Source organism: Paramormyrops kingsleyae, chromosome 6 (assembly GCF_048594095.1).
Source record: "Paramormyrops kingsleyae isolate MSU_618 chromosome 6, PKINGS_0.4, whole genome shotgun sequence".
Taxonomy (NCBI): Eukaryota; Metazoa; Chordata; class Actinopteri; order Osteoglossiformes; family Mormyridae; genus Paramormyrops; species Paramormyrops kingsleyae.
Genome location: NC_132802.1, coordinates 14,179,863 through 14,191,615, shown reverse-complemented (window position 1 = coordinate 14,191,615; position 11,753 = coordinate 14,179,863). Strand labels below are relative to the sequence as shown.

At 41.5% G+C, this 11,753-nt stretch overlaps 1 protein-coding gene and 2 non-coding genes across 3 annotated transcripts; 2 read left to right on the top strand and 1 right to left on the bottom strand.

Moving 5' to 3' along the window:
- Positions 1-136: 136 nt before the first annotated feature.
- trnap-agg (transfer RNA proline (anticodon AGG)) lies at positions 137-208 on the top strand. The gene has a single exon. It is a non-coding gene; the product is annotated as a tRNA-Pro (tRNA).
- Positions 209-336: 128 nt separating this feature from the next.
- trnap-cgg (transfer RNA proline (anticodon CGG)) lies at positions 337-408 on the bottom strand. The gene has a single exon. It is a non-coding gene; the product is annotated as a tRNA-Pro (tRNA).
- An 8-nt stretch (positions 409-416) lies between these two features.
- Positions 417-7,889, top strand: psmg1 (proteasome (prosome, macropain) assembly chaperone 1). Its single transcript, XM_023840233.2, has 7 exons — positions 417-1,171; positions 1,794-1,903; positions 2,012-2,157; positions 3,708-3,770; positions 4,867-5,062; positions 5,691-5,821; positions 5,966-7,889. Exons 1-7 carry the CDS (start codon positions 1,047-1,049, stop codon positions 6,041-6,043), a joined length of 849 nt encoding a protein of 282 aa, XP_023696001.1. The 5' UTR covers positions 417-1,046; the 3' UTR covers positions 6,044-7,889.
- Positions 7,890-11,753: the final 3,864 nt, after the last annotated feature.

Sequence of the window (11,753 nt, the reverse complement as noted above, 5' to 3'; positions counted from 1 at the left end):
TTGTAGTGTCTGTGCCACTCGTAAATGAAATAATACAAATTACGATTTGGATAATTCAGAAAAATATTGGCATACTGTTCAAAAGCAAAACTACAATTTCAGAAAGAGGCTTGTAGAAAAAAGGATCAGTGTATATGGCTCGTTGGTCTAGGGGTATGATTCTCGCTTAGGGTGCGAGAGGTCCCGGGTTCAAATCCCGGACGAGCCCTAGTTCTTTTGTTACTTACGAAAAAACACCTTTCCATTCTAAACCTTGCAGCGCTAAAGAACATCAAATTGCATCGAATAGCCCTGTTCGCATAGCAACAAAATGAAGCAACCAACGAATAAAAAAATGGGCTCGTCCGGGATTTGAACCCGGGACCTCTCGCACCCGAAGCGAGAATCATACCCCTAGACCAACGAGCCACTGTAAATCACAACGCCCTTCTAAAAGGTTATGTATATCGATACAGGATTTTAAAACCAAGATCGTTTATAATATTTGAAATAAGTTACTCAACTTTCACCATTATTAGAGAGATGAAGTTCGGGAGCTTCGTTTCTTCTATTTTCGTCCTAAATATGTGACACAACGTTGCGGTTGTTATTTCGTTAGGCGTAAAAAAACTTACTGCGAAACTGATCGGTATAACTTGTTACGTACATTTCAAAGAATGTTATATTTCTGCTGAGGACATCAAATCCATAAACAACATGAACAAAACACAGTGGTGCTCGTGTATGTTTGAAAGTATTATTCCATATTTAATATATTGTTATTCTAATTTAGTGTTTTGTTATGCACATTTCACCCGATTTTCCGATTGGACTGCTTTATAAGACGCACACTGTTAAATATTTGCTACACAATTAGTTTGGCAAGTTATACAGTTTTTAAAGAAGAGGGAAAACATTCGTTTTTTTAAATAAGGGTGTTTCATGTGTCCATCTTCCCAGCAGCGCCCTCTGCTGTGCGATTGGTGCCACTAAAAGCACGGCCTGTAAGCATGAGCGCTCCATGGGCTGCAATCACACAGTACACTGATACTCTGTAAAGCTTTTGAATGCAGATGGCGACCTTTTTCGGCGAAGTCTTATCCGTTTATTCGCGGGCCGTAGAGGAGGATGAGGAGGATGACCATGAAAACGAAGAGGATCAGCAAATTCGGAGTGAAATAGAGGAGAAAAGGTTTGGCTGGCCGGTTTGCTGGCTTTACCGCGGGTGTATCATAGGGGAGTCATCAGCAGTTTTCGTCTTTGTTATTTGGTAACCAGAAAATAAAACATAAGCGTGTTTAGCTAGCTAGATGTGTGTTTCGGTGCAGTTTATACCAAGCGGTACTGCCGATTATTAAGAACATACCCATACATAGGATTGCTAACTAGCTACCTAGCTAGACAAGTCTGGTTACACGGGAAGAAATGATCGCATTACAATAAAGTGTTTTAATCCAGTTTCCTGCTGATGCTTGACAAAAATGCAAGATTCATTGTAGTCTCCCGGTGAATCGCAGTGCAGCTTTACCACCTCTAAATATTTTAAATGTGTTTTGCTGCATCATGTTGTTAATAGCGTGCATGGCCCCTTACTTTCACTTTCGGGTCCTCCGAATAAGACGTCTTTTTCTAAGCCTGATTTTAAAAGAACCTTGTTTCCTATGATCTGCAGTATTTCATTGATCATAATAATCGAATAATTTCGTAATATGTTCATTCTGATTCTGCTTTTGGGTAGATGAAGGCGGCTTTTTATATACTTGCTTAATGCCGAATGAGATTTCCATTCATTTGTGTTTTGTCATCCCAAATAGGAAGGTCCACGTTGAGTGGTGTTCGGAGGTGAAAAACGAGCTGGCGACTTCCGCAGAAAAAGGATTACATTGTTCCGATTTAGTTGTGGCTGTGGGCCCAAATGCTGCAGGTAACCAGGCAATTCATTATTCCAGTAACATAGTACCAGCATAAATTTAATGTAATTGTCCGTTTAAACAAGCGGATAAATAAATGTCCACCTTCGTTTGCCTGCCAGGCTTCCTCTCCGCGTATGTCCTGAGCTCGGAGATTTGGTCCCCCGTGGGCTCGGTGTCCATCTGGAATGAGAGGAACCCGGGTTCGGGTGCGATGCTGCAGAGCGAGTCCAGCTGTGTCTTCTACAGGCAGAAAGATTCACCTTCAGTAGGTCATCCAAAGGGAAAAACTCTCCTACGTACAACCATGTCCGTGTGTGTCACTTGGACCTCTTTCGATTAACAAATCACCGGTAGTGATTTTCATATAAAAGTTATTAATACATGTGTTGAAACTGACAGCTGTGTCTCTGCCGCAGTAGTTTCAACACCTGCCTATTGGTGTTCGTATGCCAGGGGAAAGTTATTTTTTTACGGCTGAAGCCTATGCCCTTCTATTGCCACTTTAATGTACAGAGAGTAAGCAACAGAAAGACACTTTAATTGTTACTGATTCAAAATCCTGCGTACAAGCCCTTGCAGCATTGAAAAAGGATCCCCCAGTGGTTATAAAGATTTTGACCAGTCTTGTTTTTCTTGACAGAATTTTTGTGTTTATTTTTGTTGGGTCCAAGGTTTACCTGGTAATGAACAAACATACGTGGCCACAAAGGAGATACTCAGTTCAGACTAGTGCTGTCCCAAACTATTATTATTTAAACGATTAATCTAGCATTATTATTTTTGATTATTTATTTATTTCGATTATTTGACTAATCTAAGAACAAATTCTTTGATTGATCTGATCAATTTATTTGAAATTCTCATTAACATTTCAATGTATTAAACATTTCTTAAACATTAGAGCATTATTAACAAAAAAGGCAAATCTTAAGAGATTGAATAGGATTTCTATGTTAGACTGAAGTTAATCACCGCAATAGTTTTTGCTTTATTTCAGCACACCAATTTGATTTTCATGTTGAAATAGATGCTAAAACATGGAATGATTTCACAACTAGAGAAGCTTGTTTTTAACAAAAACTAGCAAAGGTAGCTTATAGTTAAGCTTACTCCATTGAGCAAGGAACGATTTAGGTTACAGTGTGTAAGAGTAGTCGTAAACGATAATGTGTCTCAACAACGATAAATTCTAATTGACGTATATATGTGTGTGCGACGCGATCACAGCCCGGCCCACTGTAACAAGCATGGTGGAAGGCGGAGGAGAAGCCAAGAAGTTCATTGCTAAAAAAAAGGAGCTACTTCAACCATCTGGAGCTGGTGTGGTTACAGAAAATTTGACGTGGAGCAAACGACTGTAATATGCAAAGTTTGCAAAAGAAAAAAACGCTGCTTACAAAGGATGGTAACACATCCAGTTTGTTCCACCACCTCAAACAAACCAAAATATGAGGAAAGCCAGAAGATGAGGGAGGAGACGAGAATTGCCCACACATTTTCTCATTGCATTCCTTATGATAAGCAAAGTAAATGATGGAAGGAATTGATGGAAGCAGTGGCATTTTGCTTGGCTAAAGACATGCTGTCACTCCAAAAATACAGTGTTGAATTGTAATATTTTTATCTTCATTTAGATCGTTATCACAAATACCACAAGATATTGTGATAAAATTTTAAGTTCGTATCGCCCACCCCTAATGCATGTATATTCTTGTTTTTTCTTTAAGTACCGAGTAATATAACTAGTATTTAATTTTGTTTAACAGTAGGCATAAAGACTGCTTGTTCATCTCTATTTCAATTTTGTATTTCTAGGTTCTGATATGCCAGTGCACCTGTTACATAGCTGAAGATCAGTTATTCCAGTGGGCAGAAAGTGTAAGTCTGAAATATTTTGCATGCTGATTTGCATTTTTCCCCCTTGTGCAATTGTTGAAATGACATGGATGAGGGTAATTTCCTGTCTTGGTCTATGGGTGGCGCTGTGTTTATTCTGCTGCCAGAAATGAGTATGGCCAGGAACTCGTTTTTAATTTATTTACCAGCCTTTTATACTCTTGTCAGAGGATATTTAATCACTGGTGACATAAAAGTCAGCATATAAGTCAGTAAACGGTAAGATTACATGGAAGAAACAAATTATGTCAGTTTAAGAATGCACAATAAAGAGGTTATAATGTTCGTTTGCTAATTAAAATCACAATGAACCTAAAATCAGCTTTTATTTTGATGTCGTTTTCAGCACATAAGAGTTTGTTTTGGTGTGTTTGCCACTCAAACAACAATAGAGATTTCACATTGGATACACAATGCAGACAGGATTGGATGTGCTGCTGTACAGCACATTCAGAGAACAAAGGCATGATATGCACAACAAGAAAGAGAGATAATAAAATATATGCACACTGTATGTAATGCAACCTAGATGGGTGACCATTCAGTGTATAACACAAGGGGAGGTAACAGAGCATCTTTGTGATGGAGAACTTGGCTGAGGGGCTTGCAGTTGTATCATATTAATGTGTATCTGCATAAATCTTTGATGGTTTTTCTGTGAGGTCAGCTGTGCGCTGGGGAGGCTTATTCTAGCGGTAAGACCAGGGAAATGAGCTGTTAAGATATTAGTTGGTTCTGCTTCTGAAAACCTATCCCTGAAGAGAGTTTATTGAGCAGATGGTAGCCTAGGGGGGGGTCGGGGATCAGTGACAATCTTTCCTGCTTGTTTCCTTGCCCTGGAGTTGTGAAGGCTTACAGGGGAGAGAAAAGTGCAGCCAAAGATTGTCCCTAAATCTGGACGGTATAAAAACGATCTCTCAGTCTTCCAGTTTTTTCCAAACCTGTCGTGAAACGTATGTAAAGTCTCATTTGCCTTCCATGTTTTGGTAACTTCAAATCTGTTCGTGATGCCATGGCTAAAATCTTGATTCCATTTTATTTTGGAAGCCGTCAGATGAACTTGGTTTCTCGGCCGTAGGTGTTCTCATGTATCGAGAAGCGTGGGCTCAACGTGACTGTGCTGTCGGACTGCTCCCTGGCCGAGTTTAAAACCACAGAATCCATGTCCAGTACCTCGCCGTTTCTCCGCGCTCTAAAAACCGGCCTGTACCGAAGCCAGATTTCCTGCCCCCTGCTGGAGCAGCCAAATATTGTCACAGGTCTCGCAGCTGCAGGTATGTCCTCACTTCCTCTTACCTTTGGGTTCTAGGTGTTTTATTTGCATTTTTTCCATCTGTTTTGGACTGAAGACTGGTTTTTACAGGATTTATTACTGAGTCATATCAGTCCTTGTCTGAATAATCCAACACCACACAAGCAGGCAGATTGTTGGTTCTTATGTGCAGGACCAAGTAATAGACATGGCCTCTTAGTGACAATTGTGTGCTTGAAAATTCATATCAAGTATTTATGGAAAGAACTAATTTATGTATAAGTATCTTAGTCTAATACACCTATATTCCAGTATTCAAGTTCTTGCCTAAATGAGCGATATTAATTTCAGGCATGCAAGTGAATTTTTTTTTCTTTCGTAAATGAGACTATTAAATGTCCATTGGTCTTATTGTGAAAGGTACTGATGTACTGATATGACTGTATAAAAGATATTTTGGAGAGTTTATTTAAATGGAGTGTATAAATAAATGATGGAAATTGCTTCCCGGTGTTGGAGTTTGTGCCCTCCGCCCAGGGTCCAGGCACCAGCTACGTTCTGGTAACATGGAGTCAGTGTGTGGTATCGGCACGTCATACGAACTGCAGTGATCATGGCCTGCGATCGCTGACACTGCACTGTTCCCTTAGTGGTCAGCCACTGCCAAGTTCACCAGATCCCTGCAGTTCTCTACCAGAGCTACAGTGATGTCATCACCCCTGACTCGGTCACCATGGAGACATACAAACCTGCCTTCTTAAATCTGAGCAGGCTTATAAAGGCAAGTGATTAAACAAAACAAGCTAATATCTGATTAGATTTATTTATATATATATTTGTTTGTATTTAAAAAAACAAGTTAATATCTGATTTCAAATCTATGGGGGAGAGATTCACATTTTTCTTTTTCTTTTTTCTTTTACAGCTTGATGCTAACCCAAATGCCGATGTCCTCAAGAAGTTGATACGAATCAGTGACCCTCAAAGCAACATGTATACCTGAAACATACTAATGATTTTGAATTATTTTAGTATCGTCAAAATGCTTTTTCTGCTGAACTATAATTTTTCAATGCAAAGGTGCAAAATGAAACCCCTTGTTTGTCTGTGTGTTTCTTGCCTAACATTCAAACCATCTGCAGCAGTTGCTCTATAATATACTCTAAGAAGATACTCTATGTACAGGAATTTATCTGTAGGGGAACGGCCAAGTTGGACAGATGGCATTTAGATTTAGGCAAAATCGCGTTAGGTGAATGCCATTCAATTTAATTTTCTTATGGATGGAGGGATTGGTGTTTTATATTCTGTTCTGGGCGGGGTTTTGTGGTTCACGGGTTTTGTGGTTCATCTCCGGTCTGTTTTCTTAAACCAGGGACCCTCAGGTGAAAAGTTGAACAGCTCTGTCCTAAACAACCAAAACTGTGTTCAAAGTTGAGTTGATGGGGTGGTGCAAGTGCACTTCACTGAAATACACACTAGAGGGCAGAAGATGATCAACCAGCTGCCAGGGCACATCAGTCACAGTATGCAAAAAAGAAGGAACGGCTTATAAAGCGCTTTAGTGAGCCACCCGCACTGTGTCCTTAAGCAGGAAACTGAACCATAATGGAGGCAATATTTTAGTTCTCTTTTTCTCTTTTCATGGCCCCGAGTATCATTAGCATGTGTTTCCCATATGAATTTCCAGCTGTGTAGTTCTTTAGCTATAAAACGGCATCATCAGTCAGGTAACCCCCCCCTGCACCCCGCCTACCCCCTTGCTCCAAAATAAATTGTTTGCTGAGCTTCCGGTGAGCTTTCTGGAGCTCTGCCCCTCGTTTACAGTCATTCAGAAAAGTCTTCCAGCAGGGTGTCTGAAACTAACGGCAACAGAAGGAGCAAACAGAAGCACAATCATCTTTACTGATGAACAGGACCAGTCAGTCTTGCTTAGGACCGGTACTTTTGCACGGATCTCAGAAGCTTGGCATAAATCCTACATTAAAATCACAATTCCATTACTAGTCATTCTTTGTAAATGTGCAAGTTGTTAGCCTGATTTTCAGTTACTGGATGTGACAAATTAACTTTTCATTACTGAAAAATGATCATTTGTTATTGTTCTCTGGTTTATTGGACCTATGAAAATGAAATGTGTGTCTTTCAGGTTTGAAAATAATAAATCTTATTTCCCATGAGCTGGGAGGAACCGCAATAACCAGTTAGTACAGGGCTTCCCAATCTGCTCCTCTGGGATCCACAGTCGGTCCATGTTTTTGCTTCCTCCCAGCTCCCTGCCAGACAGTGCATGTTTTTGCTTCCTCCCAGCTCCCTGCCAGACGTGGACCGTCTCTGGGTCCCTGAGGAGTAGGTTGGAAATCACGGAAAATGTAAATTCATGGTTCTGCCTGTCTTCAGGTCTAAAAAAATGAGAAACGTAGACTGAAAGAAGGGCCGCCAACAAAGGTGAATTTGCGCCGTGACGTATGTCCCCGCATCACTGCGTTTGTGCGAGAGATGGGGCAGGTGTTTCATCACATACTCAGTAAGTTCACATGCTCCATTCTAATCTTGACAGTACCACTGATAACATTTTCACATTATTATTGAAGTTGGAATTACGGTCTATAACACACTCTGGTTAGAATGTCTAACAAGGTATAAATGGAAAACTCAGCACTCAGTGAATGTCCTGGCTTACTCATGCATTGTATGCGTTTTTGCGGGCACTTCACGTGGTATGGATTTGCTTGCTAAACCCAGCATAAAACCCAAAGTAATTGGCTTGGTGAACTGTGGGTAAAGCTGTACCGTGCTTAGGATTACCCTCATCCTCTGTAAGCCTGCAAATAAATAATTGAACATGACAGTTGAGTCGTCACTACACTTGCAAATAAACACGTTGGGCTTCCTGGATTGACACATGGACTTGTGAAGTAGCAGGGATGGACACAATAGTTCCCACAAAGCTCATCGTCTACCAGTATTTCCCAGAGACGATCTGCCCAAGCACTGCTTGAATGTACTTGGAGCCATGCAGTGTGACTGCGCCAATACTCCCCATCACTCGCCAATACTTAGATGGTGATAATTACTTACCACACTGTCTGGGTGTCACCCTAACACAGCCGGGCGTAACTTTTTTTTCTTCCTTATTTTGTTATGATACAGCACATGTGCGTGATTTTTCCATGATGTCATTATGAGTATTTGTCATCCTTATGAAACGTTTTATTATAAACGGTCATTTTTATGGAGGCTGGTGGGGCCACCGAAAAGAGCCACAAGTGATCAAAACATTAGTTTTTCCAAAGACCCCTTCCACTGGGTCTCATTACATTACATTTATATTTACATTGGCTGGGGTCTTGCTGCTGATCTGTAATGCATATATCACCGTAAGCACTTCCCAGCAAAATTATTTTTTGTATGCTCTTTTTACGGATAGTTTCTCAAAATCTGACACAAGTGTGTTGTTGTCATCTCTTTCATAATTAGTTAATTCCTCGTACAGCTGAGCAAGTCAACCACATACACAGACAACTTAGGCCCACGCCTTCCCCCAAGAACTCGTTAAGACACCATGTCCTCCCTCCGATTGCTCTCTTCCTCCTTTGAGAATGCAGAACAGGGAAGTGCATTCGAACAAGTCGCCTCAATGCGTTTGACGTAAGTAAGCGGGTTCCAGTAACAAGACAAGCCACACCAGCAAAATTCATTTTTAGTAACTGCAAACATGAGTCCATGACACACACTGCTAGCGATGGTGAGAATGCACAGCTGTGCAGAGGTGAATAAGCTATACTTATTCGCATTTTATCCTGTATCGTTGGTCGTCTCTTCTTTGTGGGTTGGGTTCCTGCCCTCAGCACTCTTTATCCTCCTGGAGTTTTGGTTTTTACCTTGAAAAATGTCACTGTGACCCTGCACTGGGTATCTGCTCGCCAACCTCCTGTCAGAGTTACTCTGCAAAATAAAATTCTTGTTTTATATGACATGATAGAATTTCTACGTTAGAAACAGACAGTTTTTTTCTGCATAGGACAAGCGGGTACAGAAAATGGATGGATGGAAACACAGTTTACTACCCGCAGGCAGTAAAGCTACTCAATAGCTAATCAGGTTATGGAAATTTCAGTTTTTGTTCTTACTTAGTCCCATTTTATTATATTATTAAAAAAATGTATTTATTCTCACTCTTACTGCACTGCAGGGAGCTTCCAGTGTAACTCGTTTTATTGCCTGCATCTACTGCTGTGCGCTGTACTGTTGTGCATTTGATAAATTTGATCTGATATGATTTGATGTCCGTGTGACTGATTTAGATTTCTCTGACTTTCTGTGTCCAGTTTGAGCAAATGAATACCCCACCCTGGTCATAAGTTTGTCCTGTACGGAATGGAATGGAAGACAATGCAATTGAATTTCCACCCCTGTTACTGTGGCGACCCTGATGTCACTGGTCAGCGCCCGTGCCTCGCCCCGTGCTGGGTGTGAAAGCATCCCAGCTTGCAAAGCACTAACTTTACACCTCTGGCTGCCAGGGAAAGTGAGCCCGTGAGTGGACCACAAATGCTCAGAGCCTTAGCTCATCAGCCAGAGTGCAGGGAGGAGCCTCTGGATCATTCCAGTGCCTATGCCGTTCATTCCAGTGCCTATGCCATTCATTCCGCTCGTCACCAACAACAACGCAGCTCGGTCACAGCCGAAGGCCTTTAAGGGAATCGCGACCAGCTGCACAGCTGCTACATGTTAAATTGTTGAAAACTGGCAAGATTCGCAGAGAGGAAAAAACAAAACAGGGCCCACTTGGATTGAAAGGCGTTCTCCGGCTCTCCGAATCAAATTCAGCATGTCAAGTGGTTTGACCTGCAGAGCTTCAACATGAATTACTTGGAGGAACTTGAAGAGTCATTATCAGTGCCGGTCCCATGAATTTGAAACGTTGTTTTTCATGCTCTGTATTATCCTGCTCCTTTAATTGCGATGGTAATTATTCAGTGCATAAGCGAGCGCCCCATGCTTTATAAATGGTGCTGCCGTGGTAAACTGGTACATTGGAGGCAGATACATAAGACATAAAGTCACATGTCACAGTAAGTGGTCAGTATAGTTCGTGGAGGATGGGGAAGCGTGTTGTTTTAATTGTTTCTCATCTAGCTCCTCCTGCGACACTAGATGTTGTAATAAACTTTGTTAAAATCCGGAACAATTAACTTAATCCCAGTTAAGCCTCTGGTACAGTAAGAATATGTGGGCGAATTAAAGAAGCCTCAGATTCATTAAAAGAAGATAACTGAAAGGGTATTCTGGAATCTGCTGTGTACCAATATGCATTAATTAACAGTTTAAAGTACCTCAAACTGACTATTGCCTCTTACATTTCTATCAGGAACCTTTAAAAAAAAGCTTAAAGTCTGTTAAATTACTCATTAAAGAGTTCACATTAGACATGTTAAGGCAGGCATGAGATTTTTCAAGAAAATCAGCGCCATAGCATCGTCTTTCTCTCCTACGATTCTGTATTTTTAACCAAAAACAGCTACAGTTTTATAAACATCCTGGTCCAAGATGGCTGCCGGTGGATGAGGTTGGCTGATAAGACATGTAACCACATAGACAAGCGGCTACCTGTGTTAAGGGTGGGCTGCCCCCACAGTGGCAGGCTATACTCCCTGTACTGCTCAGCCTTCATTTGAGGATTAAAAAGCGAGTTGCATCGAGTGCCTCCAGCTCCTTGTCTGTACAAGCCCACTGCCTGATGTCAGAGAAATACGTACGCCTTGCCTCTCGGCCACACGAGGGGAAATCCTGGCTGCAGTGCAATTCAGGCAAATACTGCCATGCACCCTTGGTCAGAGATTCTTGCCTTAATTGGTAAAGAACAACCCAGTTCTAGACCTCTTCTAGAACTTCCGGTTTGTAACAAATAACCAGTAGAGATTGTGGATTCTTATTCAGCATGATAAAAGTTATCATGCATTATCTATAGTGAGTATGTACATTATCAGTGAGCACCAGTTAAAAATAATAATTTGCATGATTCAGGCCTTTATCTGATACCAAGAGGCAGGGACATGCAGAGCTGAGGGTCCTGTTTTGCCCGAATGATTGAAAGTGTCTCTTCCTTTTGAGGTCCTGAGAGCCCTTTTTTGACAACAGCTGAACTAGAACCCAATCAAACTTTTCTTTTGGTTTGCTAAGGGGAAAACCGCCCCCGGTCAAGCACCTGCTCCTCGAAAAGTCTCTGCAAGGCCTTGCAATAAAGCATTTTTTTCATAGAATGAGCTTCCTTTGGGAGTCACAGTGGCTCAGTGGGTACCACTATGGACCCGCACTTTCAGGCACTGGGGGTTCCATTCCAGTCTTTTGTGGAGTGTGTTTGTTCCCCCTGTGTTATGAAGGTTTCCCCCCGGTTCTCTACTTTCTTCCCCCAGTTTACTGACAGGTGAAGTAACATCTCACCCACACCCATAAGTGTTTTACTATGCTTGTTCCCAGGCTGCCTGTGACAGGCTCCAGGCTCTTATGATGAATCAATGGAACAAGCACCCCTTCAGTTAACTTTTAAGTGCTGAATAGTTAACAATGGGCAGGTCTGTTAAGAATATGGCAGGTGTTAGGAATCACCTTAAAGGCCAGTTTCAAAGGCAGCCTGTGGCTCAGTGGGTTTTCATCTCTGTGCCTGTGATCAGAAGGGTGCTGGTTCAAATCTCAGGGCCTGTTGCCCC